The 27869-nt window shown below is 36.4% G+C and overlaps 1 protein-coding gene across 1 annotated transcript in view; it reads left to right on the top strand.

The window, feature by feature from the left end:
* ANKS1B (ankyrin repeat and sterile alpha motif domain containing 1B) overlaps positions 1 to 27869 on the top strand; it is a 417422-nt gene that overhangs the window by 135716 nt on the left and 253837 nt on the right. Inside the window, 2 exon segments of the mRNA XM_036400345.2 lie at positions 3970 to 4106; positions 17410 to 17590. Of these exon segments, the coding sequence (XP_036256238.1) occupies positions 3970 to 4106; positions 17410 to 17590 (318 nt within the window).

The raw sequence follows: 27869 nt of genomic DNA, 5'->3' as shown, positions 1-27869 counted from the left end.
TATGTGACTTACACAGAAACATCTAGATTATTGCAATGTGAGCCAGGAAGAGAATGACAGTTGTAAATACTTCCCTGTTGTCCCCATCTGTAGCACCTATCAGAAATTCAGCATGAGAGCTAATCTCTCCTAGGTAAATTTGGTAGTTTCTTAAGTTTCCAAGCTCTATTTGCCATGAAATGTTTTTCTGAAACTTGCAGTGTTGCCATCATAGTTACCTGAAGAAGGAAAAAATTGCCTTAGTTTTGTCACCAGGAAAATTTTAAAATGATTGTTATATCATTTAATTCCAAAGAAAATAAATACAAAGATACTCTTAATGAAACTATAAGTACTGTATACATAAACAGGTCCTACAAATTGGTTGCAGGAACTAATTTGATGGTGTTGTTCTCTCTCTGATGGAGCAGACCCAGGTAGTAAATCATTATTGGTTGCCTAATGGGAACATCCTACTGTGAAAATAAACAGCTGTCCACAATAAAGAAATTGTTTACAAGAAATCATTACATGTCAGACACTTAGCCCCTTGAGAAAGAAGGAAAGGTGTGAAATACTGAACAGTTGGATGTTTTTTCTGGGCTGTTTATTTAAGAAAAAAGAATTTATAGCTTTTTTTTGAAAAGCTTTGTTTTAGGCTGTATAAACATGATTTTTTTTATTATTTCTACCTAATTTTGCTTGGAAAGAAAATCTGTAACTAATCTTCTCTGAGGTTGCTGCATATTGTGTATATTGCTGAATTGTTTATGGTTGTATTCACACATTGTGGCCTAAGAATTTTTTCTCAGCTGTGTCTTGTGGGGCATGTAACAGCCCTGTTCCCTCTCCTGTATGCCTTCCAGTAAATTTTCTTTCCAAGAATATTGGAATACTGTCACTCACAGTCGATTCAGTGCCACTCATGTGGCACATATGAAGGGGGAAAACCTGGCCTTCAAGTGAGCTACTTCTGAACAGGGTCAACAAGAAGTCTTTCCTATGGAAAGACCAAAAACTTGCTCATGTATCTTGACTCCTCGTTACCCTCTTCTGCATATTTGAAGTGTGGTTAAACTGAGCTGAGGTGACAATTAACAAGGCTTTGAAACAGAATAAACTGGTGGGCAGACAGCTGCATTTGTTACCATTAACACCAATATGTGTTTCCTAGGATGTGTCCTTTTGGGTGATCCATCCTTGAGATATCTAGATAATATCTGCATCTGCAAGACTGCCTGATTTCACTTGCAAGGCTTTAATGTGCTAAGTAGCTCAAGGGCAGTTGTGCTAAGCACAGGCTCACAGGGAAATAGGGACAGAAAGGCAGGGACTGCTGCAGTATGGAGGAGTTTGTGTTCTTTACAGCTTTAGCTTTTTGTCAGAGACAATCATCCTGTTTGTTTCTCGCACCAGTGAGTAAATAAGTGCACTAAGTGCACTAAGCTGGATTCATGTGGAGCATTTCTCACTCAAGAATTCATTTTTTACCTTCCTGTATATGGTGCCTGTGTTCCCACATTTCTTGACAATAGTGTAGTCCCCTGTTTGGCGGCTCCCCAAACAGAGGACAGGGGTCTCTTAGAGCAACTCTGATTCCTCAGTAAGGGAGGTTCATTGATGATATTCTGTCAATCCACAGAGTGAAAGGAGATGCTGTTTCATAGTCTGGGGCAAAAGACATGAAGACTTTCAGCTCACTTAAGGTGTTACTCTAGCCTTTGTCTCACTGTGAGATTTTCAGAGTATATCTGGCCTTTGTCCTCACTATGAAATTTTCAGAGTATGGCAATGCTTTAGAGGTTTCTCTTCTTGCCAAATCCCTATCCCTAATTTGATGAGCTGGGCTTTCATATCACACAATACTCATTTACATGGTGCATGTGAACAACATTATAAAGTTAGACACCAGGTCAGGCAGGAAAGAATATGAGACTTAAGGCTTTCTGAAATGCTATCAAAGTTCTTCCATGTCAGTTATATTATTGTGAGAATTCATTTTCAGTTCTTTTCTAAGGCTGTGTTAAAACTGTTTTGATATGTTGTATCAACACACATTTATTACTTTATTAAATAAATTACTCCTGATCCAAGCTTTCTGTACACATTTATGATGATTTAGGAAGAACTCATCTGTGTGGTAAGACTGCATACCTTTTGGACTGGTAATTTCAATGAGATACTTTTAAAAAAAGTTGGACTTCTCTGTTTCTGTAGCTGAGAGTGTTCACACTGTCAGGTAACACCTGAAGTTATCTACAGGATGTCTCCATTTTGGGTGTCTGTCAATCTGACATCTGAATTTTTGTTTATGCTTTCATTAAGTGTTGTATCGGTATTGCTGAAATCTAAAACATTCCAGCTTAACATTTGTTTTAGAAGACTTAAATTGTCAGACTGTATTTGATTAGAAACTTTGATTAGAAACCTCATCCAGTTACGAAGTGTTTCTGCAGGAAGAATCCTGCAGATTTCCTAGAACCACTCATGCTGTGAAAGTATCTGTAAGTCGGAATGGCCATCAAGTTTACTTTCCTGAAACTATTCCCCTTTATCCTATATTATCTCTGTTAATGCAACTGGATATTTCCTTCTTTTTCTGTTACCCTTCCAAGAATTCTTTCAGGTTAGTAAGACTGAGAGAGCAGCTTCTGTCATGGCTTTCAGAGAGGCATTTATGACTTGTGCAGAGGGAGGAGCTCATGGATATATCTGTAGACGTTGATCAGGCAAAAAATCTCCAGCTTCAGAGGCCTGCTTTTGTTTATTGATGTTTGGGTTTTTCTGGAGTGAATTTGTCCACAGAGTGGAAGCACATATTGGAGAACCACCACAATCACAAAAAAAAACCACAACTTGCTTTCTTCTGTGAACCCTGCAGGCTGTCAGTTGAAGCCCACAGACATGAGACTTGACATCATTGTCTTGATGCAGTGCTTCAGGTGTAAGAGCACATTTAGGAGCATGGAGCACATCTTTGTAACTCACAAAGAAAGGTGCTCAGTAAATTCACAGACAATGTAATAACCACCCTAACCATGCACAGGCAATGGCACTTTCCCCAGAATCTGAATTAAAGCATTTCTTTACTGATACAATTCTGGTGGCCTGAAGTAATGTGGAGTTTTTGGCCTTCTGCTAAGTCATTCCAGTGATTGAGTGCACAGCTGAGAAGTATTTCATAGTCCTCTCTACACTCTGATATGATTTGCACTAACTTTACATTGATCAAACAGCATTAAGAACATTTAGAGAAGGTAAGAATGATATTTTAAGTCCTTTTAATGGTTCTTCCCAGTGCTATAAAATGATAAATCAAAATATGTCTAAACAGAAGTTTCCCATGCAGTTTTCCATACACATGCAGGTGTGCAGGAATTTTTAAGCCAGCTGTAGGTTATATAGCTGAGGTACTGCTGGAAGGGAAGTTATTGCAGTGCAGAACTCTATGGAAGATGCAAATTTTACCTGACAAACTGAGCATATTTTCATGTAATTTAGCTGGTCAGTTATGCTGATCACAATGTTAAGCAACGTTGTCAATGATGGGTATTAGCATGTTCTTAGTTAGTAAGTGTTTGTGTAACACAAAGATACATGTAGAGCTTGGTCATATGTGTTAGGATTTTCCAGGATGAACTAGAAGTTGCATTATAAACCTTCTTTTCAAGTCACCTCTGTTATAGTGATAATATTTGAATTCACTGTCAGTAATTCAAGGTAATGAAAGTAAAATATTCATGCTTGGTTTCCACCTCCTTTTGTTTAGGTACTGAGAGAATTCTGTATCCTGTCTTAACATAGAATGAATGTATGGGCTGAAAAAATAAGTGTAGATATCAATATATTCCTTGACAAATATATTCAAATGCTATCAGATTTTATAAGTTTAAATAGTGTTCTGAGTAACCTTCTGTTTTCAAAGTTCTTTTTTACTTTAAAATACACAAAGTATTTGTAATTTCACATAGATGTTATTTTTATTCACAGATAATGCACCTCAGGTAGCAATTACCGCACCAGGATCTGGTAACCATAGAAACAGCTCCACAGGCCCAACACCTGACTGCTCTCCTCCATCACCAGACACTGCACTTAAAAACATAGTGAAAGTCATACGTCCTCAGGTAGGTGCTCACCATAAGCATCCTCTACTTGTTGTATTTCTCCTTTCAATAGCAGGCTGTGATGCACGTATTCTAAGAGGATGTTATGGCTTTATGCATTTGAGTAGGTAAAAGACATAAACAGGACACAAAGTACTTTGTCGTCTTAAAAATCATCTTAGTAGCAGAAGAACATAAAATATTTTATAAATGAGCCCAAATGTACAGAGAGGTATTAGTACATATTTCTTATAGTGCTAAGAATGAATCAACTCTTATGTAGTATTTTGGTTTTTTGCATACTCTTATTTCAAGGTTATGTTTTGATTTTATCAGTATCATTTCCATATTAATTTTCCAGGTTTACTTTCTTCTCTCTGCACCTCCATTTGCATGAAGTTATAATGTTTCGTACCTTTTTTCTTTTACTTTCCCATGCAATATTGCTTATGAACTTCCATATTTCTAATACTGTTTGGGAAACAAGATGCATAATGTGTGGGAAACTTGAGTACTCCATTTAATTCTTTAAGGAGTGCATCTCTTTAAAACCAAAGCTTTAAAGTAAATACATGTTAGATCTTGAATCACTAATATAGAGTTAATCAGCATAGAGGAGTTTATTTTAAAATTGTGGGATCATGGGATGAGTCAGAACAAACCTTGGGATGATCTATTTCCTTGTTTAAAAAGCCATGACATTAGGTGTGCCAAAGCTAGCTCGGACAACTGCATGCTGAATTGACTAATTGTGAAACTTTTTTAATGTGAACCAAAAGAACTTCATCTCCTACTAATTTTGGGTTCAAGTGCAGCCATCTGTTCTTTATTGCTAAGCTGGTCTCTGCAGCTGAGCCACTCTGGATGGAGGCTTTGTATCATCAGTATGTCACTGGCACTTGTTTTACTTGAGGAGCAAGCTGATGGACACATGATATTTTCCTAGGACTAGTATAGGCCAGGTTGTTTTGGTACCACACAAGAGACTGTGTCACAGTGTTGGAGGTGATTTTTCCTTTCAGTTCTCATTGGAGTGCACAGTTGAGAAGGTCTTGCAGAGTTAAAGGCAATTACTAGGTGCACTTGCCATTGCTCTCTAGGAGCCACTGGCTTTCTGTGGCTGACACTGTTACCTTGCAATAATTCGATTGACAGGCTGGTGCAGACCATCCTCTTCTGACACCACCACAGTTCAGGTTCCACATGCTGGTTTAAATCTAGATTGTAGAGAGTCTAAAATTACAGTTTCTTGTATTTTTTATTTTTATAGTTTTTTCTCATTTTGCTTGTTTCTGTAGTGTCTCTGTCCCTCCCACCCTACATCAGTCTATAGTACTGAAATGCCTCCTTCCCTCCAAGCTGTTTTTTATAGTAGGCGGCAAACAAACAGAAAGGTAATGAAATATTGTTGAAACAAGCTGTTGTGTGATAGCTTATTGAAAATAGCATTTAAAAAGCTGTTTCCATCATGATATTGCCAACAGATGGACCCAGAACACTTCATGGTGATGCTCTCCTGCTAGTTAACTCTGAATGGATTCAGCAGATTCGGGGGAGCTATTTTCAAATTTAAATTATTCCATTTACTGACTCACAGTGTTCTCATCATTCTGCAGAACAAAAGCTAGCGCTGTGATATATATGGTCAGAACTTTACCACATTTCCTAAAATGTCTCTCACGTGGCCCTACACATGGCATGCTCCCTGTACAGAAAACAGCAGCAGACAGGCATAATGTATGTTTTAAGTCTCTGTGCTAATACACAACAAGTTGGATATGCTGTAGCATTCAGATCCCCTTATGCTTCTCCTTTTTTTCATGTGTTTTATGCACATCCCCCAGTATTCTTTATTTTCTTTGTTTTTGCTTTTTATCTAATCACCTTCCCCTAAGACCTCAACTGAAGAATTTAGACAAAGAAGCTGTAGATATTTGCAATGTGCTGTTTGCTAACCATTAGTGTTCAGTCTGCCTGCATATTTAATTCCTTTCTTCCATTCAATTACATGGCAAGCTCTTTGAAGGGTAGCACAATGGGATTCTATTCCTGACTGACCTCTCACCATTCATGTAAAACTAATGAATACTGTTACACAATGTATGCAAAATAATTAATTTTCTGTTTGCTGCCAGGGCCTCTTTGCATTTTTCTAGCAAAATAAATTGATTTCTAAGAGATCTAAACCAAGGATCATATAGATTTCCAAAACAGCTGTCACTTCTTTCCCTTTTTTGTGTCTTGTGCATCCAGCACAGGAAAGTGCCAGTAAAAGCAGAATGGGAAATGCTTCAGCAGCCATGTTTGCATGAGACAGGCTTTAGCAGCTTGGATGGAACTGCCTGGGAAGTCTGGTCTTTCAACACATAGAGTTGTTTTTATTTGTAGCCTTACTTATCTTTCCTGTAGGGTTGTACATATACTGTTTTACCAGCAGTGAGGAGAAACACTGTTTCTATGCAACCAGGACAAGAGGACCCAGTCTTAAGGTGCATCAGGGAAAAGTTTAGGCTAGACATAAGGGGGAATTTTTTCACAGAAAGGGTGATTACACGCTGGAATGGATCACACCTGGTGGAATGATCATCCCTGGAGGTATTTGAGTATTAAGTTCAGTGCCACAATGCCACCTACCTCTACTACCTTCAGTCCTGGGGCTGGCATACTTAACAGTATCACAGGGATCTGTGTACTCTTCTATCTGTGCACCTTAGCTATGGCTTGTACTTGTGGTCTAGTATTTTGCAAATAAATTTCTTCTTTTCAAATTTTCCCATGGTCAGTCTCTGAAAAAAAAGTTTTGTACAAAGTTGCATATATACAGAAAAGAAGTAAACAGAATTTAGCTCAGGTCTGGAAATTGCTTAATCTTTTTTTTTTTCTGATTGTCCAGATGAGACTTACTAAGATTTTAACTCTTGAATTGCTAGTTAATGGAGACTCTGAGAAAGTAATACACATTAAAATTAAGGACATATTCTGCTGTGTATATTCACAGCACATGGGATCCAAAATAAGATGGGGTAGGAGAACAAGTAGATAAGTCTCCTTCAAGTTTTAGCTTAGTTACTTTAGTAAATAGACTAAAATATTACTCACCTTATCGGACTGTAATTTTACAAAGTGACGGTAAAATGGAGCTTGTTCTATCACAGTTCCTGTAGTTCTCAGTCTAAGTGAAGCCTGAAAAAAACTGAACTACTTGTGATGCTTCATATATTTTTTGTATTAGCTACTCAATTTAATGAACTTCTCCTTATTTATTTTTTCAGCTCCATTTGAAAAAATAAACTATATCCATAGAGGGAGAAGGTGCACCTTTTTCGCTATAAGAGTGTTTCTTTTGCCAGTGTTATTTACTTCTGGGTCTTGGGCTAATTCTCATAAAACTGAATTCTGACTTCTCACCTTTAAATTTAGTTATTAAATATAGTCCAGCATTTGCATGTTGTCTTCTTGACTTTTTAAGATATGTTTCAAATGGCTTACTGTAGGTACAGCTTTTGATGTCAAAATGTGGATTATTTAAAAGTTAGTTTGATTTTATCTATCATGAATTAGTATTTCCCCTATTTTATGTGAATAACCCAATTTCCTAAAAGTGTTGTTTCAATGCTGTTAAGAGAGTTTCTGGTAGGAGGACAAAGGAACAAAGAATTTCAGTGTTTCTGACATGATGAAATTTCATAATCTTGTTCTTTCTTGTTTTATTGCTAAGATCTGCAATAATCTATTCATCATAATATCTTTTTTTTCTTATCAATATAGATGTGCTGTCTTTACAGGAATCAAAGTTTTCTTTCCCATTTATTGTTTTGTAACCTCGGTAAGCAAAGTTGCAATTCAATCTATGGCTCCTCATTCATTTGGCTAAGACATCTATAAATATAGTAGCACCTAATAGTTTAAACATTAGTAGGCAAAAGAAATTGTCTCCTTTTTCTGTAAGTTCTAGTAGAATCTTGCAGGACATGTGTAGCCTTTGATTGACCTATCCCACTTGTTTGGGCTACCAGGTGTATGGCAGTTTTTGCACGCACAGTGTGCCCGTCAAACCTGTGTTTATGTGGTTCATCAAGGCATAGGGAAAGACCAGGACATTCCACTCCCTGTGTCAGCCTGGACATGAATCGACAGACCATCTGTTGGAGATGTGTGCTCCAGAGCCTCCCAAGCTGAATAAAAAGTGATTATAATTTACATTCAATGAAACTATTTATCATTCTTTTTGCTGGTAGGGGCAGGAATTACTTTGAACACAAACAAACAAACAAAAATCGTCTGAGTGGAAACTCTGGAAAATCACAGTTCCAGAAAATAAATGTTCAGAACTAATGGTTCCATAAACAGAATTTTTCAACGGGATTAGTGTGACTGTTTCCCCATGTTGAAACAATGAAACTCTTTCTGCCTGGTTCCTCCCCTGTACTAGCACCATGCTGTGGTTTCCTTGTCTACAAATGAAATGCACGCCTTGTCACAGTGTGCTTGAGTTGGCACGTCCCTGTCTCTGCCAGCTTGGTGAAATCCCTGCTGGAGGTTGTTGCACCAGTACACAGCACCATGAGAACCCCGTGTTGCATCTACTGAACTTGTTTTGCAACATATGCACAGAAAATTTATTTTGTTCCATTTTGCCACAAAAAAGAGGGCTGGAGATCAATGTTATGCAATAAATCCTCTCCATTCTTGGAATGAGATTACAGGACAGTGGGGGTGCAAGGGACTTCTTTGTCCTATGAGCTGCTTTCTGTGCTTAGCTCCACTTACAACATGGTCAGCCACGTTGATTTTCCTCAACCAGGAAAATCACTGTGAAGAAAGACTGTGCAGGCACATGGTGCTTCCTGTTCAGGTGCACACTTCTTCTGCTGCTGTGTTTTGGTGCTGGACTTTGTGCCCTGTCTGTGCTTAGCACAAGAGGCAGATAAGACTTAAAAAAAAAAACAACTTTACTGAGAGTTATGTTTTTGTGGGGGATCATATCCAAGGTAAAAGCTACTCCTGTGTACATGCTTTTATGAACTTCTGGGAAGGGCTGAGCATTCTCCAAACCCTCTGAAATAAAAATATATTCTACAGTCCACACATGGGTAGATTTAGTGCTCATGCTTTTTGTGCCTGGTCTGGAGATTTTCCCTGGAAAATATTGTTTCCAATGTTGTGTGTATCTCTTAGGGCTGCAAGCACATTAAGGTGGTTGTCAGCAGTCAGTGACCTTGATTCTATGTAAATATATTTCAGATTATTCTCTCTGTGACAGGGAATGTCTGTACAAATCTACTGCACACAGTTTGATGTCTTCTCATTCTAATGATGTTGAATAAAAAATAAAGCTCCTAAATAGCCCTTGAAGAAAAGGGAACAAAGCAGAGAAATAGGTATATTGTCAATGCCATTAAGATGTGGCTAGCAATTAATCTATGCATGACTGAAAATAGGACAGACATTATGAAATTATTTTATTCTGGAATACTGAGTACTAAACACAAAAAAAAGTTACGGTTGGAATTATCTCTAAGGATTGATTCCTACACACCCCTTTCCCCCAGCACACATCCCCCCACACTCACCTGTTTTATCACAGCATTCATGGGCAGAAGATGTGTTACGGCTTCGAAGGAGAATATTTGGAAAAAAAAAATTCCTTGGAGCATAATGGATACTCTGTGACTACTTAATAACAACATTAAACAAAATATTATTAAAGAGATGCACTGTTAGAGATCTCCTTTGACAAGTAACTATAAAACATAATTCTATTTATATATTTTAATTAGGTCTAATAAGAAAACATAAACACATCTACCCAGTTCATGGTACTAATGAAAACAGCAAACAGTGTGTGTTAGTGCATTTAATTACAGTTCAACAGGATAATAAAACACAAGTATAAATGAAAGCAGAATAACACTCTGTTGTGAGGAGTGTTAAGTTTTAGAATGTCACTTGTACATGCATATGTCTTTCTTGGTTGAAATTGGTTTCTTACCTGGAGAAATTTTCTAGGTTGCGATTACCGATTCCATATAAACACAAATCATGCTGAAATATAGAACATTTTTCCTATATGAACAGACATTTTTCCGATATGTAACAGCCAGGTTATCTACTGGTTTTAAAGGTAGTTCAGATACTGAAAGGAACATCTCTGCTAGTAAAATGAGCTTTAGCTCTGCAGTGTTGTCATCTACACTGTTGAATTATGGACACAGGCACGGGTACAATTTTGGTACTATACAATTTTCTTTCTCCAAACATATCCACTGTCAGGCCTGATTTGTGATTTGAATAGAGCAAGCACCATTCCTGGTAGATAATTTTGCCTTGAAGACCCTTCTCTGACACCTAATGAAGTTTAATTGTAGGGGTGTGAGCAAATCCATGCCAGTAGCCCTGCCCTAGTACACATGATACTTGGCAACAGAACACACTCAGAATATTGAAGATTAAAGCCTTATCTATTGTGCCTTCATGGGTTTCTTACATTATATTCTTAGCATTTTCATTTGTTTCTGTTAGTATGGGGGGGTTTTGAGCACCTTAGTTACGCAGTAACCCTTTATCATCATCTGATAATGCACATTTTCACACATGCATGTTGTCTGTAGCATGCAGCTTAGAAAAAATAGCCATCACTTTGACCCTTCAAAATTTATGATATAGAAATATCAGAATACAAGTAGTTTTCATAATCTGCAGGTGAAAAGGGGGATGGTACTAGCAACTGGAAGCTGAGCTTTTTTGAATAAAATGGTCTTACATCCATTTTCCAACTGTTTCAGTGAAAATAACACTATTTTAATCTATGAAAGATAGATCCTCATTTTTCTATCTGAGGAAGGAATCATTCCTCTTATTTATCAAATTTATCTCTTTATCTCTTGCTATTGGATCTCATTTCAAGGAATGTTTTCCCAGGACAGGTATAATTGTGTATCTCCAAAATCTGGTCACATCTATCAAGGAGGGAAGCTGCTCCAACAGTGTTGCAGTTTTTGGCGTTCAGGATCGCTGCTCCTCAGAACCCACAGCTGCAATATGGTTGCAACTAAAATAAAAGTAGAAGGCAAGGAAAATAGAAACTGAGGGAGATCAACTTTTTCTTTTATTTATTTCCTGTGTGGTTTGTCATCTGAGATAAGACCACAGGTAGAAGGGGCAGCAACCCTCTGACCTTTAATTACTTACTGCAGTGGGAGGCTTTCAAGGCAGAGGTAGGAAAACATGCAGAGGAGAGCAGAAAGCATCGTGTCTGTATGGCCCCCAGAGTCGCACAGCACAGCTTCCTGACCACAGGCTACACAAAAGAACTGAGTCTGTGTCATTCCTGAGCATGGCACTGACAGGGGAGTGATCCAAGTATTCTGAGGAACCATGAGATTGCGCTAAAGTAATATGCACTTCCTGGTCATGCAGGATGCAAGCAGTGTCTTTCTCTAAATTAATAATCAATCAAACAGAAATGGCTAGGACTTTGACGCTATGATGTCATTAAAATCAATTTAGTTTCAGAATGCATTATGCTTTTAGTATTGTAAAGAATCTACAGTAAAAAACAGGGAAAGCATTTTTCTTTAATTTTTTTTTTAAGTCTCATGGTCCTGCAAGCTTCCTGTTGTGGCTGCTTGGGATATATTAGGTGCCAGCCTCTGTGTATTTTCTGCTTTCTGCTCTTAAACTTAATTAAAATGTTGACAAGTAATATCAAGACTGTCAAGATTCGTGCTGAAACTGCCTATATTTAATTTTTAATTGTTGCTGTAATATAAGATAAAGTTTTGTGAAATGAAAAAAGAGAAAATTATATTACTATGTTAAAAAGAAAATGTGTCTTCAGCTTGTTCAACATGGTATTTTGAACCTTGACAGAATAATTGATTCAGTAGTCTAGTAATAATTCAGTGTAGTCTTGCACTTCTACGTGACATAGATAAATCAAACGCAGATGCATTGTAATCTCCAGTTTTTGCAATTTCAAGGCTACTTGATCACCTTAGCTCAGATCCTATAAATCAAATAATTCTTGACAGCAACATTGACTGATGAGAATGTATCAGAACTGGTGATTTCTGCAAATCAAACTGGGGACAGGAGAAAACAAGGAAGCCTGTCCTGCCCCAGACTGTATTTTACTGGGAAAATTTTGAATGTTTTGGGCTTCTATGTAAGTGTACATGAGCAAAAGGGACAAAGATAAAAGCAGAGATGGTATGCTGGAATGTTGAGGCAAAAGGCAGAAACCAAAAAAGTCATGTGAAAGTTGCATTTGAAAGGGAAGACAGAGGTTAAAACTGAATGCATTCAAGGATAGTGCGAAGGGATGTAGGGACCCTAAAGGCATTGTGAGATGGGACCATGAGGGAGTCTTTTTGAGAGACCTTGATGACAAAACCACAGAGAAAACAGAAAATCAAATTTTAGAACACCAAATAGAACTGGAACGAACTGGATACTCTGCAGGTCTTTTTAGAGTAATATAAGTAGATTTGGAAGGAATGTAACAATAGATAGGAGAAAACAAAAGAAGAGAGGTGCCCAGAGAAATTGTGGATGCCCAGTCCCTGGAAGTGTTCAAGGTTAGATTGGATGGGGCTCTGAGCAACCTGGTCTAGTTGAAGATGTCCCAGCTTATTGCAGAAGGTTTGGATCTAATGACCTTTAAAGGTTCTTTTCAACTCAAACCATTCTATGAAAGGGAAAATGAGTGTGTAGAATGAGATTTTAGAATGAAGCTGAAGAAAGGGAAATTTCTGAAGAAGAAGTGAGTTGATCAGAGAATTGAAAGAATTGAATCATCTGGGCAGATATCAAAATGAGGGATTTAAGTGGCCACATAAGTGTACTCACATGGTGTTAAATATGTGAGATGAGCCTGGGAGAAGGGCCTGCAGCCTCTTGCTTTATTTGATGAGTCTTTATTTTATGTGCTAACTAGAATTTGAGAATGTAGGTGCAGTTCTCTCTTCTATCATACATTTTCTGCATGATATATTGCAACTGAAATGAGTTTCTACATTATATAGGGCAGCTGGAATTTGCCAGGTTTTGCCAAATGCAGAATTTCCTTAGGCTCGTTGGTTCTCATTGTTTCAAAAAACCACACATCTGTCCCTTGGGAAAGATCTATACCCTTGCTCAGCATCTGTAAAATGGGGCAACTAGCTCTGCCATAGTACCGAGTACTGTGAGAATTAATTTTTTTGAAGACTATGATAGTGCTATGTACACAAATCCCAAAGGTAAAAGAAGGTGAAGTCAGAAGCTTGTATTGCAGAGTATACTTCAAAGCTGAAGAAATATTTTGGTGTTAAATTGAGAAAGGAGTTTTGCCCTACTGCCTCTGCTAAATGTTGTAAGAAATATTTGAATGATCCCTTGCCTGCTTATAGTGTAGCATGCCAGTCATGGTAGCATTACAGAACTTGCATGCAAATTCCATTAATGGAAGGATTAAGTTCTTGTCTTTTGAACAAAAAAGCAATTAAATATGTGTATTTTGATGCTTTTCCTGTGTTTGCAGTTTCAGAGGGGTATCTTTCATTGATATATGTTCGCTACAGACTGAACATGAAAATATTTTTATTATACCTGATTTAACAGTTATTTAAATCTTATTGTTATCTTTAAAGGTTTGTACTGACATTTTTTCTTATGCATTGAAAAGATTTATTCATTAGCATGATTTGATATGCTATTTTAGGATGGTATAGGGTTTTCTAGGTTGGTATTATGACAATTGAAATAATATAAAAGTAAATATCAGTCATTAAATAGATTTACACATAACAAGTGGATTAAACACATGAATCAGATGAATTAAAATCTACTTAAGGAAAAATCTGCATTCTATGTAGCATAATTGTTGGGGTGAAGTGAAGCCAAAACTATGCCAGAATTTCACAAGGGTTATCTAAGCATGTCCAGACCTTTGGAGTTGTACAAGGAAGGCATGTAATAACAAAGCTGGCTTTGAAGAATGGAGGAAGCATTCTCTTTGGGACAGAGTTTTGTATTTGTGTTTCACAACCATGAAATCTTGACCCTTGACTGAGTTATGGTGTTCATATAGTAAATAATCTTAGAATTTTTCAGAAACAATCTCAAGAGTTCTTGGTAAATGTAGTTAAACAGTGGCTTTGGCAGGGGCAATCAGCAAACCAAGTCAGGATTTACTGCCAGTAAGACCGGAATTTGATGTCGGATTCTAAGAAAAGATTTCTAGAGTGTTTCAAGGGGTGAGATGGATGTGAGATTAAATCTGGGACTGAAACACCTCTGCTTTCATTTCTGTAAGAATCTATGTCTGATTTAGAGTCCTAATCTCCCATCATGCTTAGGACAGTTGCAGGATTAAATTCTGTTACTTAAAAGCTAATGTTATTTGAGGTGCTATAGGGGTGTCTTTGAGATGCACATGTGCAGGTATTGTACAGGGCATGTACAGGGGAGACCTGCACTCTTCTGAATGGCAGCTGGAGGCCAGGTGAGATGCCCTAAGGAATCTGCAGTGATGGCAGATACCTGCATTAAGGCAAAGGCATCAATACCAAGGGGACTGGGGTGAGGAAAATTGTTCTCTGAACTCTTGATGGTACACACACTAGATCATGATTTTATTGGCTAGATCCCAACTGAGTGCTCTGGGAGCTTAAATACCTAGGGTGCATGTGAATAGCTATACTGGAAATTTGGTTGATGAAATCAGGAATGGAATTTAATCCTAACTGTAAAAAAAGATTGATTCATTTCTACTGGGGTTTTTTTTGTTAGTTTGTTTTTTGTGCAAATAGTGCTTTAGAGAGATAAAGGCAGAGAGATACGCTCAGCACAAACTGGTTTACTGAGTCTCTCATAGCATATATTAATGAACAACTAGCGTACTTTAACAGCATTACATTTTACAGGACACAGCGAAAGTGAAAAAAATTCCTCTAGTTCCTCTAGTTTCTTAGTTAGCTACAAAGGCTTAGGTGCTGGATTCCTGACTAATTATATAGAAAAATTATTGGCACATGTTGATGGATGGACCTTGTTAACTCCAAATATATTGCAGCAGTGTAATACTGTGCAGTACTAGAGGCTGAGAGAGGTTTCCTGCAGAAGCCTTAGATTGGAAAGACTTTAAACTGAGATACGTTTCTCTCAATCAGTAATAATAATGCCCAAGTCCAAAATAAGGTAGTGAAAGGCCAAATGGTGTATCAGATGCTGCTATTCTGCCTCTAAGAAAGGGGCACACAGACAAAACGGTGGCTGGAGGGCTGACTAGGCAAAGGCCAGGGCAGTTGCCTTTGGAGCTGCTTTGGGAGACAAAGATGGACCATTCCAGGTGCTCATTTAGGTAAGAATTGTCTTGGCTTAAAAATAACCAGACACCACATCTCATGTTAAGAGAAGTGTCCCCTTTTCAACACAGGAGTTCAGATCCTGCAGATCTGCAAAGCCACCATTGCTGGGCAAGGGCCAGAAATGTACTTCTAAATGACCAGAGATCGTTTTCAGTTTTAGAAATAATTAGGTCATTTGTGAATCTGTTGTCTAGCAAAAGTGTGCCATTTAGATTTAATTAATACAGATGAATGGTTTTGGTCTGATCTGAGAGTTATTTTGGCTCAGATCCCAAACAATGATTTCCAACCACACTGTTTGATGTTGGAGTCTGTCCCTGTTCATTTAACTCTCCCATGAAATTACTAGACCTAGGAGTCAGGCATTCAAAGCAGAAACTGGTTTTAATTATTAAAGAAAGTAAGTCTGCCCAATAGACTATAGATGAGTTCCAGATGCTTACCAAAATTTCCCGTTTTTCTCAGTTTTAACATGACACAGTTAATTCATATGATGCCTAATACAACTTGAAGAAATAATCAACATTATACAAACCTAATTCTATTGAATTTTTCTGTCTGACATTCCAATATGAAGGGTGAATTTTTAGTGAAAACAGCCTGGTTCAGTATTTGTAACACAAGCATTGCAGGACTTGTAACCTAAAAATTAAATTTGAAAATTTGAAAATTAAATTTAATCAAAAACAAATTTGAAAATCACTCCACTGGACTATTGATAGATTTAACAGATAAGGGATGATGAATACCTTTGTGGTCCAATGAGGATCTTATGTTCCCAAAGGTAGTAATTAGGTCATGATACTAATAAGGAACAAATTTTTCACCCTTACAAATATTCTGACATGTTAAGCCTGACATGCTAGAACAAGAAGAGATGACGCATCTTTTATTCTCTTTTTCTTATTTTTGTCCAGGTTTGGTTTTCCAAGGCAGAATTTCCTGAGATGTTTTTCTCTATTGTGAAATATACAGGCGGCTATAAACACGTATGCAGGGCCTCCTCTATTTCAGACGTGTTTAATGTTTCAGGTCATTGATCTTGAGGCAGCAATGAGCATTCTGGGGTTAGGGTACTGTGGGTATGGAACCAGATGAGTGCTGCAACAGGCTATTTAGCATGGCATTGCAAACCAGCAGTGATCTGTGGCTTAAAAGCTGTGATGTGGACCACTAAGGTTATGCCTGTATTAGTACGTAGTGCAGTGCAATGGGAACAAGTCCATGTAGTGAAAAAGTTGTTGCTGACCTGATGAACACATTATATAGGTTTAATTTCTACACCTGATGGTGTAGATCCACCCAAAATAAATTAGTTTCTCATGCTTTAAAACTGCTCTGCAATCCAAAGCACAACCATTAAATGAGGTCTCTTCAGAGGTTTCCTTTGAAAGTAAATATTTGAAATAAAGTGGTGCCAAGTTCTTTAACTATTGCATGAAAACTCATACAGAAAGTTTGAATTTCATGTATGTTTTTCAAGCTGACTTTTCCCTTAAGCTTCCAGACATTTCAGTCTTTGAATATTTGAGGCACATTCATAAATGGAATAAACAGCAGAGGGTGGCTTTCGAGTGATGGGCACTTGATATTATTTAGTAAACTTCATTATACAGGCATCAGCGGTCTAATTGTTTTGCAAGATGTACCCAGCAATGCAGCTGGTGAAGAGCTCCCTTTCTTATCAAAAGATGATTGAAATTATTATATGCAAGGCTGTAAAGGCCTATTTTATGTTGAATTAAATTGATTAGAATGAAGACACACATTTTTTCTAATAAAGATTAATCCAGATTTTAGAAGGAAATTATCTCTACACGTAGGCATGTCATATGAAATGATTTTTACCACTATAACCTTTGAGCCAAATAAAAAAAGGAAAACCAAAGAAAAATAGGTTTATTAAATGTCAAGTGATGAAAACTATATAAAAAGTCGGTATTTTTCATGGCAACTTTCTATTTTTCTTGTAGCCAAAGCAACGTACATCCATAGTATCTTCTCTGGAATTTCACCGAATGAATCACGGCCACAATTATTTTGAAATCAACCCAACCATTGGCTGTGCAAGTTTTATTTCTACTCCTGCAATCAGTCCAGCTAATTATTCCTTTGGATCTCTGGAATACAGTCTTGAAGAGAAAGAACTTACAGGTATAGAAAAAAGACTTACTTTGTCTGTCAACAAAGCTTTATAAAACTTTAGGTCTTTGGGTTTAACTTTTAATTGCTGTTGTCTTTCGTAGTAAAATACATTTATCATAAATACAGAATTGTTATCATAAATACAGAATTATTCCTGATTTTTTTCTTACTACTCTACAAAGAGTTCTGATAATTTTATGACCAGTATTATGAAGCATACTTTTTTCCTGAATATTATATTTTGAATAAGAAACCTTTAATTTCCAGACTTGCCTAGAATTTAGGTATTTTAGTTTTTGAAATGATGATGATTCATACATCTACTTTCATCATTGTGTGGTCAATATACTCCAATAAGAATTTTAAGTTGAAAAAATGTAATTAGAAATCATTATGTAACCACCAGTAAAGATGAGGAAGAGAAGATTTCTAGGAAAGCTGTGATTGTTTCTTCAATAGTGATGGGATTCATTAAAGTAAAACTTCACTGTGTTTGCTCTCATGATAACAGTTGAATGGAGTGATGGAACAAGGAAGGTTTTATCTGTAAACAGAGATTTACATAATGAAAATGCTGTAAAAAGGAATAAAGTATTTCCTTTTTCACAGATCAAAGCTTCAAGAATGGGAAATTGTCAGCAAAACAAGCATTTACCTTTGTCCTTTCAAATTCCATACAAAAGTTGCTTTATTTAGGCTAAATTTGTGGCAGAAGGATATAGTATTCAGGAAAGCTGCTGTTATGAAAGAAATGTCTTTGGTAGCTAATTTACAGGATCTGCAGATCAAGTTTAAAAGGGTATTGTATTTAAAATATAAATAGGAGTAGATTACTGTAAAATAAAAATAATATAAATGTTACAATTCAGTGCAAACTTATCAATTGGTTTTTGTAGCATTGGTCTTGAAATGAGATGAATCCTCTTCATTCCTAGTTGGTAGAGTTTAAAAACATAATTTCATAGCTAGATCAATAGAAAACTATATGTTTAGGGAACTATTGTGAAATAAGAATGAGAAATCCTATCTTCTCTGATGAAGAGAGAGTTAAAATGATCAGAGATTATTCATATTGATTTTTTGGATTATAATATAAACAAAGATAATATATGTCATCTTTGAAACTAAAAGAAGGTGCTTATATAAAGGATATAGAAAACATTTTTGAACCTAACTGGAAGCAATTTGAATGGTATCTTTTATTCCTAGGTCTGGGGTCATTTGATTCTTTAATGTTTTGGTTGTTTTCTGTTGTTACTGGGTTTTTTTCTACTGTAAATTCTCCTCAGCAATCACAATTTTATTCTGGGTAGTTGAATTATAATAAATATTGCTTGATGTTTAAAAGCAAAGATAAGAAAACAGAAAGAACATTCACTGGCGTTAGATAATTCACTTCTCCAGATTTCTGCTGTTACACAATTCTGTTAAAGTTCTTCATGGTATCTGGATTCGCTTGACTCTTGTCTTCTTTGGTTGAATCTACAATGGACTACATTCAGTAACTTCTAATTACTGCATTTAATTTTATCTGAGATTGGGACTTTAAGGTCATGCTCCTTAGAATTTTATGCTTCTAATTTGTGGATTATTTGATTTATGGATTGAGTGAAAACTGAATTTCCTTTTATCTCTGCCCAGAAAGCTAAGAAAAAATAACAGGCAAAATGACTGAAGTTCAGGGCATCTTCAACAAGCTTTTCAATAGTACATTTTACCATCAATAATCCTTAATTTGTCATTAGTAAATGAAATAATTACAATTAAAATTACAATTCTGCCCTTTGTTTTCAGCTGGTATCCTGGAATTATTTAAGTAATATATGGGATCCTGTATTAGACACAATATTACTCTGAATGAAAAAACCCACACTTTATTTTGATCATTTAGTTCATTTTGATTCATTACTGATAGATGATGCATGGTAACTCTGCAAGAGACAAGAAGTACTAATGTGGAAAGAGAATAAAATCTTAAAGGAACAGATCAAAATTGTCTCTCTTGGAAAAGTCTTTAAGGCTTGTCTCTTATCTAAAAATGTTAAAAGCTGAACCTGGAATAATAATGGTCAGCAAGGAGCAGCAGAAACATTGTTCTGTGTTCTGCTACAGCTTTTCTCTGCTTTAGATAGCTGTTGTTTCACTGAAAGGTCCCTTGTTTCTTTTCATGATCTACAGTGACAACAGATACAACTCCTCATATGATCTAAATATAACCTTCTGAAAATTCATGGAAAGTCTGCATCTTAGAATACTGGTTAGTTTAATTGAAGATTTGTTCATTTGAGTGAAACAATTTAAATCCTTTTTACAGGATTTCTAAATCAGAAACTTCCATTTAAATAAGGCATAAGTATTTCCCTACTCAATTACAGTGCTTTTCATGTTTTCGTCTTTTGCAATGATTCATTATAATTCAGATAAAAGTAAGAGATGAATACAAAAAATAATTATTGTAAAAATTTTACCTTTACCTCAGGTGGTCTAGACTACCTTTGATAGTCTGCTACCAAAGAATCAACCTGTTGTTGATGGCTCCTTTTTGTGTTTGGGGATCACAGTTTTACTCTTGGTGTTTGCTAATTCCCTACATCACCTAATTGAAACAGAGGTCCTGATTTTTAAGAAGTGAATTTTTATCAAATAGAGAAACATGGAACACTTTCACAGATATATTTAATATCTGAGACATATTATCTGAATGATAGTATATGTCAACCTTTCTGATTAGTTATCCAGAGAACAGGCCGGTAAATATGTGGTAAATATGTGCTTCAGCTTTGGCGTCAGATAGTAAAGTAGACAAACCAGGTACGTTGCGTGCATGGATGGCAGCAGATACCTTAATATCAGGTTGCCTGATGGAAGAATAAAGGTTCTGTCCTTTGTTTTGAACTTTAACTTGTGGAAGAACCTGCAACAAGTTGGCAACATTTCTGTCCCTCCAGGATGTGTAGGGCAGACTGTGTGAATGCAGTGTTGGCGTGACCTCTTCTCAGGGCTTTGTCCGGTGCTAGATCATTGACATCAGAGAAGCATTCTTGAATTCCAAGTGCATGGTCATGCTTTCATAGCATTGCATTTCACCTCAAGCTGGACACCAGTGCATCCCAGTAATACCAGCTCCTACTCATAGTAGTATAATAAGTTACTGTGCTAAAAGTGAGACCACTTCATTGCACAGGGAGTCATTTCTGTAGGCAACTCTGTCCCAGCAAGATGCATGTGATTGTTTTCATCATCTGAATACAGATATTTAATAGGTGTTCTGTAAGATAACACACATGAGAAATTAAACACCTGATAATCAGGTGATTGTTGTTTGTGAGATGTTCCTCACGTTACTTTGACCGTGAACTAAGACCACAGATGTGCGAAATTATTCATTCCAGGAGAGGGCAGCCTGGGCTTTCAGGGAAATGCCTGCCTAAGAGATCTCTCTGCCTTGTTTTCTGTATCCCTCAAGTTCTCTTGAAACTGTAAAACTTAAAGATGGAAGGCAACAAAATTGTGGCCTTTTGGTAACATTGGCTTGGCACAGTCAATGCTTGCAGCTGAAACTGCCAGTCTGGATGATTTTCTTTTTCATTTTCACTTGATCAGTCAAAATAATGGATCTTTCTCTAACCCATATAATTACATTATGTCTTCTTGTCCCAAGTATAATTGGGCCATGAAATTAAAAAGACAGTTCTGCAGAGGTTCTTGTTCTGTTTCAGCTCACAAAATATATTTGTACTCAGATTCATGTATGCAGCAAAAATGCCAGCAGATGTCTGAAGGTAATCTCATTACAATCTTTATTTTCAGCTCATGAAAATCTGTACATTTTCAGTAAGTTCAGTATGCCATTCATTGTAAACGAGTATACAGATTTTTCTCATCTTCTTGTGGTACTGAGAAGTATTTACTGAGTTTATCTCTTAGTTAGAAAGGCTGTCTCCACTGGAGAGGACCTTAAAGTACCTGTTACTGCTTTTATATGCCATGTTCTTTAACTGTGAGAGACATTTAATACATCTAAGAAGGCTGCATTTTTCCTTAAACCAGCCTGGAATGAACAATTCAAGAATTTAATCCTCAATGTGTAGACTATAGTTTTTTTTCTTTTACTTTTGAAAAAATGGTATTTGAGTCACACCTGCCATTCCTTCTATAATTGTCTCCAGATCTTTCTTTACAGTACATATCTGATGAAATTGTTCTGTCTCACAAGCCCTATTTCAGAAGCAAAAGCAGCCCTAAAAGCTCAGAACTTGTAGTTTTGTCTTTTTCTTTTGAGAGAATCGAGAACTACAGGCCTATTAGAATTAGAAACTTCTTTCAGAGATCAGGCCTAAAATTCTTGGCTATGTTGCATTCCTTTCTACAGTCAGAATTTATTCTCGTGCAGGAATGTTTCTTTATGTGACAATAGCAAAGTTGCTCTTTGAAGTAGGTCACGTAGTTGTCAGCATTACTTTCTCATTCAAGTATCTCATTTATTAAGAGCTGATATGAAAAGATCAAACTCTGATGTCTATTTAGACTCTTCAAGCCTTGTTTCTTCAATTATAAAAAGTTTTGGAATGACTAGAAGTGAAATAGAAAATGAAAGAAATACCAAGAAGAAGAAAGTAACTTTTATTACCAGTGCATTTTTTGGGTGGGCTGTATACAAGCTCATGGTACACTGTCTTTGTTAACAAAACCTCACTAATGAGTAAAAGAACACATGGTTTTCAAGTGACAGATAAAGGGGAAAATATTGGCTTGTAATGAAATAAGAATAATCAAAAAATTTTGGTAGATAAAGCTTTCCAACCTCCTTTATCCAGACACCTGTACATCCAGTGAGGTAATATCTAAAAAAAATGGTATTACCAGTCTGTACCAACTTGTCATTGATTGAAAACTCTTTTCCAGATGAAATGGCTTTGAAGGTCAAATTCAGGCCCTCTTTTCTCTGGTTTTTAATTTTCTTCATCATCTTCTTGATTACAATGCAACAAATTCTGCCAAGGCATTCTTCAAAACAGGTTAATTTGAACCTTTTCATCTGCAAAAATTATTTGTTTTTCCCTATAACTTATAGCTACATTCAACTGAATGTAATTAGTAAGACATAGTAGAGCTATTCCAGGAATTGCTACTGGGGACCGTACTCTGTACTGTCTCATACAGTTTTTTTTGTTCTAATTAACTTGTCCAGCAGATGTAGCATGTTGAGGTCTCCTTATGTTGCCCTTCTTTTTGCTGCTTCTAATTTCAGCTTTTGCAGAGTTATCTAAGGCAGGACGCAGTCTGTCCCACAGGGACAGGGAAATGTAGGGTTGATTATTATTATAAACTTCTCTTTGTTAACTACTATTGTCTTTGCACAGTCCAGTTTCAAAGAAATTAATTTCATGCAGCTCATTGTAATTATATCTCAGTGTTACGAATATTTCAACACACCCAAAAATCTAGTGGCAGAAAGGTCTTTCTGAGGCAATACCTGGAAAGCTGTGGATGAAACCAATTCCTGTTGTTCCAGTCAAAAACAGTATACCTTTTTCCAAGAGATTGGTTTGTGGTAGTGCCTTCATGAAACATTAGATACAATATGGCCCTGAATCTCATGCCACCTGAACTTAAAGGTAATCTCCTTGGAATTAACTATATTATTCCAACTTAAAGTTCATGACAGCCCTTCAGTAATGCCTCTGCAGTGTTGTCATTCAGTCTTTTCTCAGGCTTAAAGGAATGATGTAGGCTAAACCCACTTAGTTGTTCATGCTCTCCAAACATACTGTCTCATGTCACTCAATATGTGGACGTTCAGATTGCTAAAAAATGGTAAAGTAATATGAAAATAAAACAATTTGTAGCAAGCATATTGAGGGAATAAAACTGCAGATGGGTCTCGAATCTCTGTTGTCAGATATAGCAGTGGATGTGTTAATCAAACAAGGAATGACATGAGCAGCTTATCTCTTTTCACATCAAATTCTGAACCATCTGACCACATGTGGAAAGGCATGTGTTGAGCCATGTGCCTGCCTATCTTTTATTCAAATGGCTATTCTTCACAGGATTTGCTCTTTTCACTCGCATTATTTGCTTACTCTGAATAAAGCCAGTTAGCTATTGTTTACAATATAGGGGGGAAAAAAAATCTGTTCTGATACTTAAGGTATTTTTACTAATTTTGAAAGCCTGTATTCTTAAGCCTCAGTCTGGCAAGGAAGAAGGTAGGAGATAGAGCAATGCTGTGATGGTGCTGGAGAGGAAAATTTTAGATACTCACCTAAAACTGGGGAAAATTTCCCTCAGGATCCTTAGGAGTGTGTTACACTGCTATCAGGTCCAGGAGTTAGCTATTTCTCTAAATCCTTTTTTGCCTCTGAAATAAGCATAATGTAAAGCTTACTGCAATGTATCCGTGTTTGTATACGTGTCTATCTGCAGCTATTAAAATCTTTTACACTTCATTTAGTTGCATACCTCCCCTTTCTTGAGAGGTGTCAGTACAGATAAATAAGTGCTTCATCAAACCATAAAATGATTCTCTGAAGGAGCAACAGATACTACTATATTAAGTCAATAAGGACTAAGGACCTTCTTTTGAGGAACCTTCTTTTGAGGTTATGAGTGCAGCTGTTAGAAGCAATGTAATTTAAAATGTTATTTGTCTACATTTAATATAGCTTTTTCCAGGTGTAATAACCATCCTGACATGTAAGGTCAAAAGAAGAAATATTTTCTGTAATGTGTCATTTACACTTCTTAGCCATCTCTAGAAGCAGAGTAACTATGGACAATACTCATATTTATCTGATTGTCATCTTAGTCAGCTCTTTGCTTTGCTGTTTTGGTTTGGTTTTTTTTAGTGAGCCAGAAGCAAAATAACTCTTTAACTTGTAATAGGACCATTTGCAGAGAGAGATTGTTTTAGTTTTTAGGCTGTCACCATGCCTTGTATTGTTCCCTTATCTTTTCATTGGATGTTTTGTAAATGAGATTGACCAAGCTGTGGAGGGATGCTCTTGAAAACTTCTTCATTTCATCAGTCAGAACAATTGCCATTGTGAGGTGAAGGCAATGAACAAAGAGCCCTAGGATATCTCAGTCTTCAATTCCTCACAATATTGTTTATGCTACAGTTTTCTTTTACCCTGTGAATGCACTTAAACTGATTGTAACATTATTTAGGATATTCTATCTTACATTTCAATCTGATTTTCTTTTCCTGTGTCATGTCCTCTTATTAATATTTAATTGCTTTTCTGTTTCTTCTCCTTTGCATCTTGTAGAAAGCTTTCTACTCACCAGCTGTGTTTCCAAGCCATATGTGAGATGATTAGAACTGAAGGAAATAGCAAAATCTGCCTGTTTTTTTTAAAGAAATTTTAGCCCTCTGGGTATAATTAGTGATGTCCAGTTTTAAGACAAACAAAAAGCTCTCTGTATAACACACTAGTCAGTAACAAAAAAAAAAAAAAGTTTTCTCCTAAGGCCATTCTGGAATTAAAGACAATTCTTGTTTCTCTTTCTTGCACGCAACTCACTAGATTTCTTTGTTTCTGTTTCTTGCTCTCCCATTGTAATGCTAGTATCATTTGATGTAACAGTCTTCTCTCTTTATGTCATTCCAAGCTGTATGAAAAAATGGGGGTGGGAAAATAAGCCTTCTTTACCTTTGGTGGATATCCAAAAACTAGAGTATAGTCAGTCTTCTTCATTAGTTAATTTATTATGCATTTTATAAACAGCTCTAGCTGAACAATGTGAACATGACAAATATCAGAGTACATTGCTGATGATAGTGTTCTTGTGGAAAATTAAACTTTGATGCCGTTTAGTGAAAGACGAAAACTGAACACCAGTCTCCCTCATTCTGGAAGAGCCACTGTCATTTTTCCTAAAATGGATATGATGCTAGGAGTTCCAGAATTTTGATTCCAGCCTTGAAAACCCTTTTTTCAGCAGGATTTGGTCAACAAATCTGAGACAATTGCATGAATGGTTTCAGAATGACTGAGTAGATCTTACTGTAAAACAAGATTAAATAATTTGCATCTGGTTCTTGCTATATTGAGTAACTTTTATACGGTGGCTAGTTTGATTTGTAATTAGAAATTTAAAAAATAATGGCAGGTTTAAATAAATTTAAAATACTCCTTCCTTTCAGGAGCAATTCTACCTTTTGGTAAAAATGATTGATTGTACAAATTCAGTATATAATAAAATTGAAACTCTCAACATTTCTTTGAAAATCTACAGAAACACTATATATTACACCTAATTTAGCACTTGATCATACAAGTTGTGTATATGACTTTTCAGTTCATATTTATAATTGTAATGTAGCTCTAGTGCTAAAGTTGAATAAATAGAAAGGATTTTTTTACATTTCTAATTTTTACATCGTGAGAGATTAATTATCTTCTTAGAGCTATGCAGAGGGTTCACTGGGAGCTTGGACTCATTCATTTGAAGAAGAAAAATTCACATGGCCATGTCTGGGGAAGATACACAGCTGTACTCTTAAAATATGTCAGAACTGTCAGATACCCAAATAAATAAGTTCTCATAAGTTTACTAAAAACAGAAGGACAGACAATAATGTGGTTGGTCTCAGTAAGAGTAAAGTTTTATCTACCCTGTGCCCTATTTGACTGATTATGAATACCTTTGGGAAATGTGTAATTGCAGTACAGTGGCACAGTGACGCCTCTTCAGAGTGTTACAGCCTTTGAGTGTTTGCAGCCCAAGGTCCTCCTAAGCCCAAGCACCTCCTGGGTGTTTCCTGTGTATTATGTAACCTTACTGGATGTATGCCTATGGATGGATCCATTCTCCATGCAACCCATATGCAGATTTTGTTCCCACAAGGAATTTTGCAAGGATTTACACACTTAACTAACTATCGAATCACCATGAGGGAGTTCCATCTTTTGTTTCAATAATACTTTCAAAACTCAGAAGGCTAAAAAGTGGGTCCACTGTTCATGTTCTAGAGCTTTCATCTGTGTCACTTGTACCCAGCAAATTGTGACACCATCTCATGCCAATTTTCTGCCTTTCAACAGCACTGTTCATAAAACTAAGATTCTCAATTCCTGAGACATAGAATAATTTTCTAATCACAGAATATTCTGAGCTGGAAGAGACTCTCAAAAATCATAAAGTCCAACTCTTAAGTGCTGTGGCCCATACAGGGATTGAAGCCATGACCTTGGTCTTATTAGCAGCACTCTCTGACCAACTGAACTGATCTCTTGACTTTTTTTTTCCTAGTTATGCATATTTTTCTTATATCAAAGGAAGACCTGTGCTAAATCATTTAGAAAGAAAGTCTTATTTTCACTTTTGTTGGTGTTTTGTAGATCTCATTAGCAGCTATTTATTGTTTATTTATTGTATTTACAAGGATGAAAGTGTTGAAGACTTACTCTGTAGTGGCATTATATATGCTTTCTTTATATTCTATTTCTTTATATTTAAGTCATGCTGAAGTGCCCTCTTAAAAAGGACTCTGGATCAAACTTGTACAGCTCACAAGGAATAATATTAATTGTCTTCTATGGATTTTTATTTTTAAAGAAAATATTTAAGAATTGGTGCCTCCAGACATATCTCATAGAATGGCAAGATTCTCTATAATTTTTCCTCCCAGAATCCATTCTGTCAACATTAGAGGCACTACACACTAAGGAATTTGGGTCACACTTCTGATGATTGATGTAATATCATCTGCAGTCTCTCTTTAAAATATCATGTAGATTGTAGCTTTGATAATGGGATCCATGTTTCTGGAACAAGTCAGGCTCTAAGTGGCTGTAGAGAGAAGTATGTCCTTGTGCAATTGTTTGCAAGATGTTTACTTGTCAAGAAATAAAAATCTCCACGCAAAATCTCGATCCATATGTGAAAACACAAAGACATGCAAAAAATAATTTCACCATACCATTTTAGTACAACTTTAATTAAAAATCTAGTTTAGTTTAAATACATCTCTGGGGACCAGCATGCTTGCTTTTTTAAATCTAAATTTAAGTTTTTCTTCAAATATAATGCTCCCCAAGCTGGTTTTAATTTATCAAAGTATCAAGATCTCAGACACATAGACACACACGCACACACACACACATATACATATATATATATATGTAGGCATGCTTGAGAGCTGTAATATTACTTCTTTGTGGTGACCAGTGATAGGACCTGAGGGAATGGCCTGAAGTTGTGTCCAGGGAGGTTTAGGTTGGGTATTAGAAATAGATTCTTCACCCAGTGGGTGTCTGGGCACTGGAACAGCTCCCCA

This window comes from Molothrus ater, chromosome 5, assembly GCF_012460135.2.
Source record: "Molothrus ater isolate BHLD 08-10-18 breed brown headed cowbird chromosome 5, BPBGC_Mater_1.1, whole genome shotgun sequence".
NCBI classification, from domain to species: Eukaryota; Metazoa; Chordata; class Aves; order Passeriformes; family Icteridae; genus Molothrus; species Molothrus ater.
This window is presented reverse-complemented; position numbering and strand designations above follow the sequence as displayed.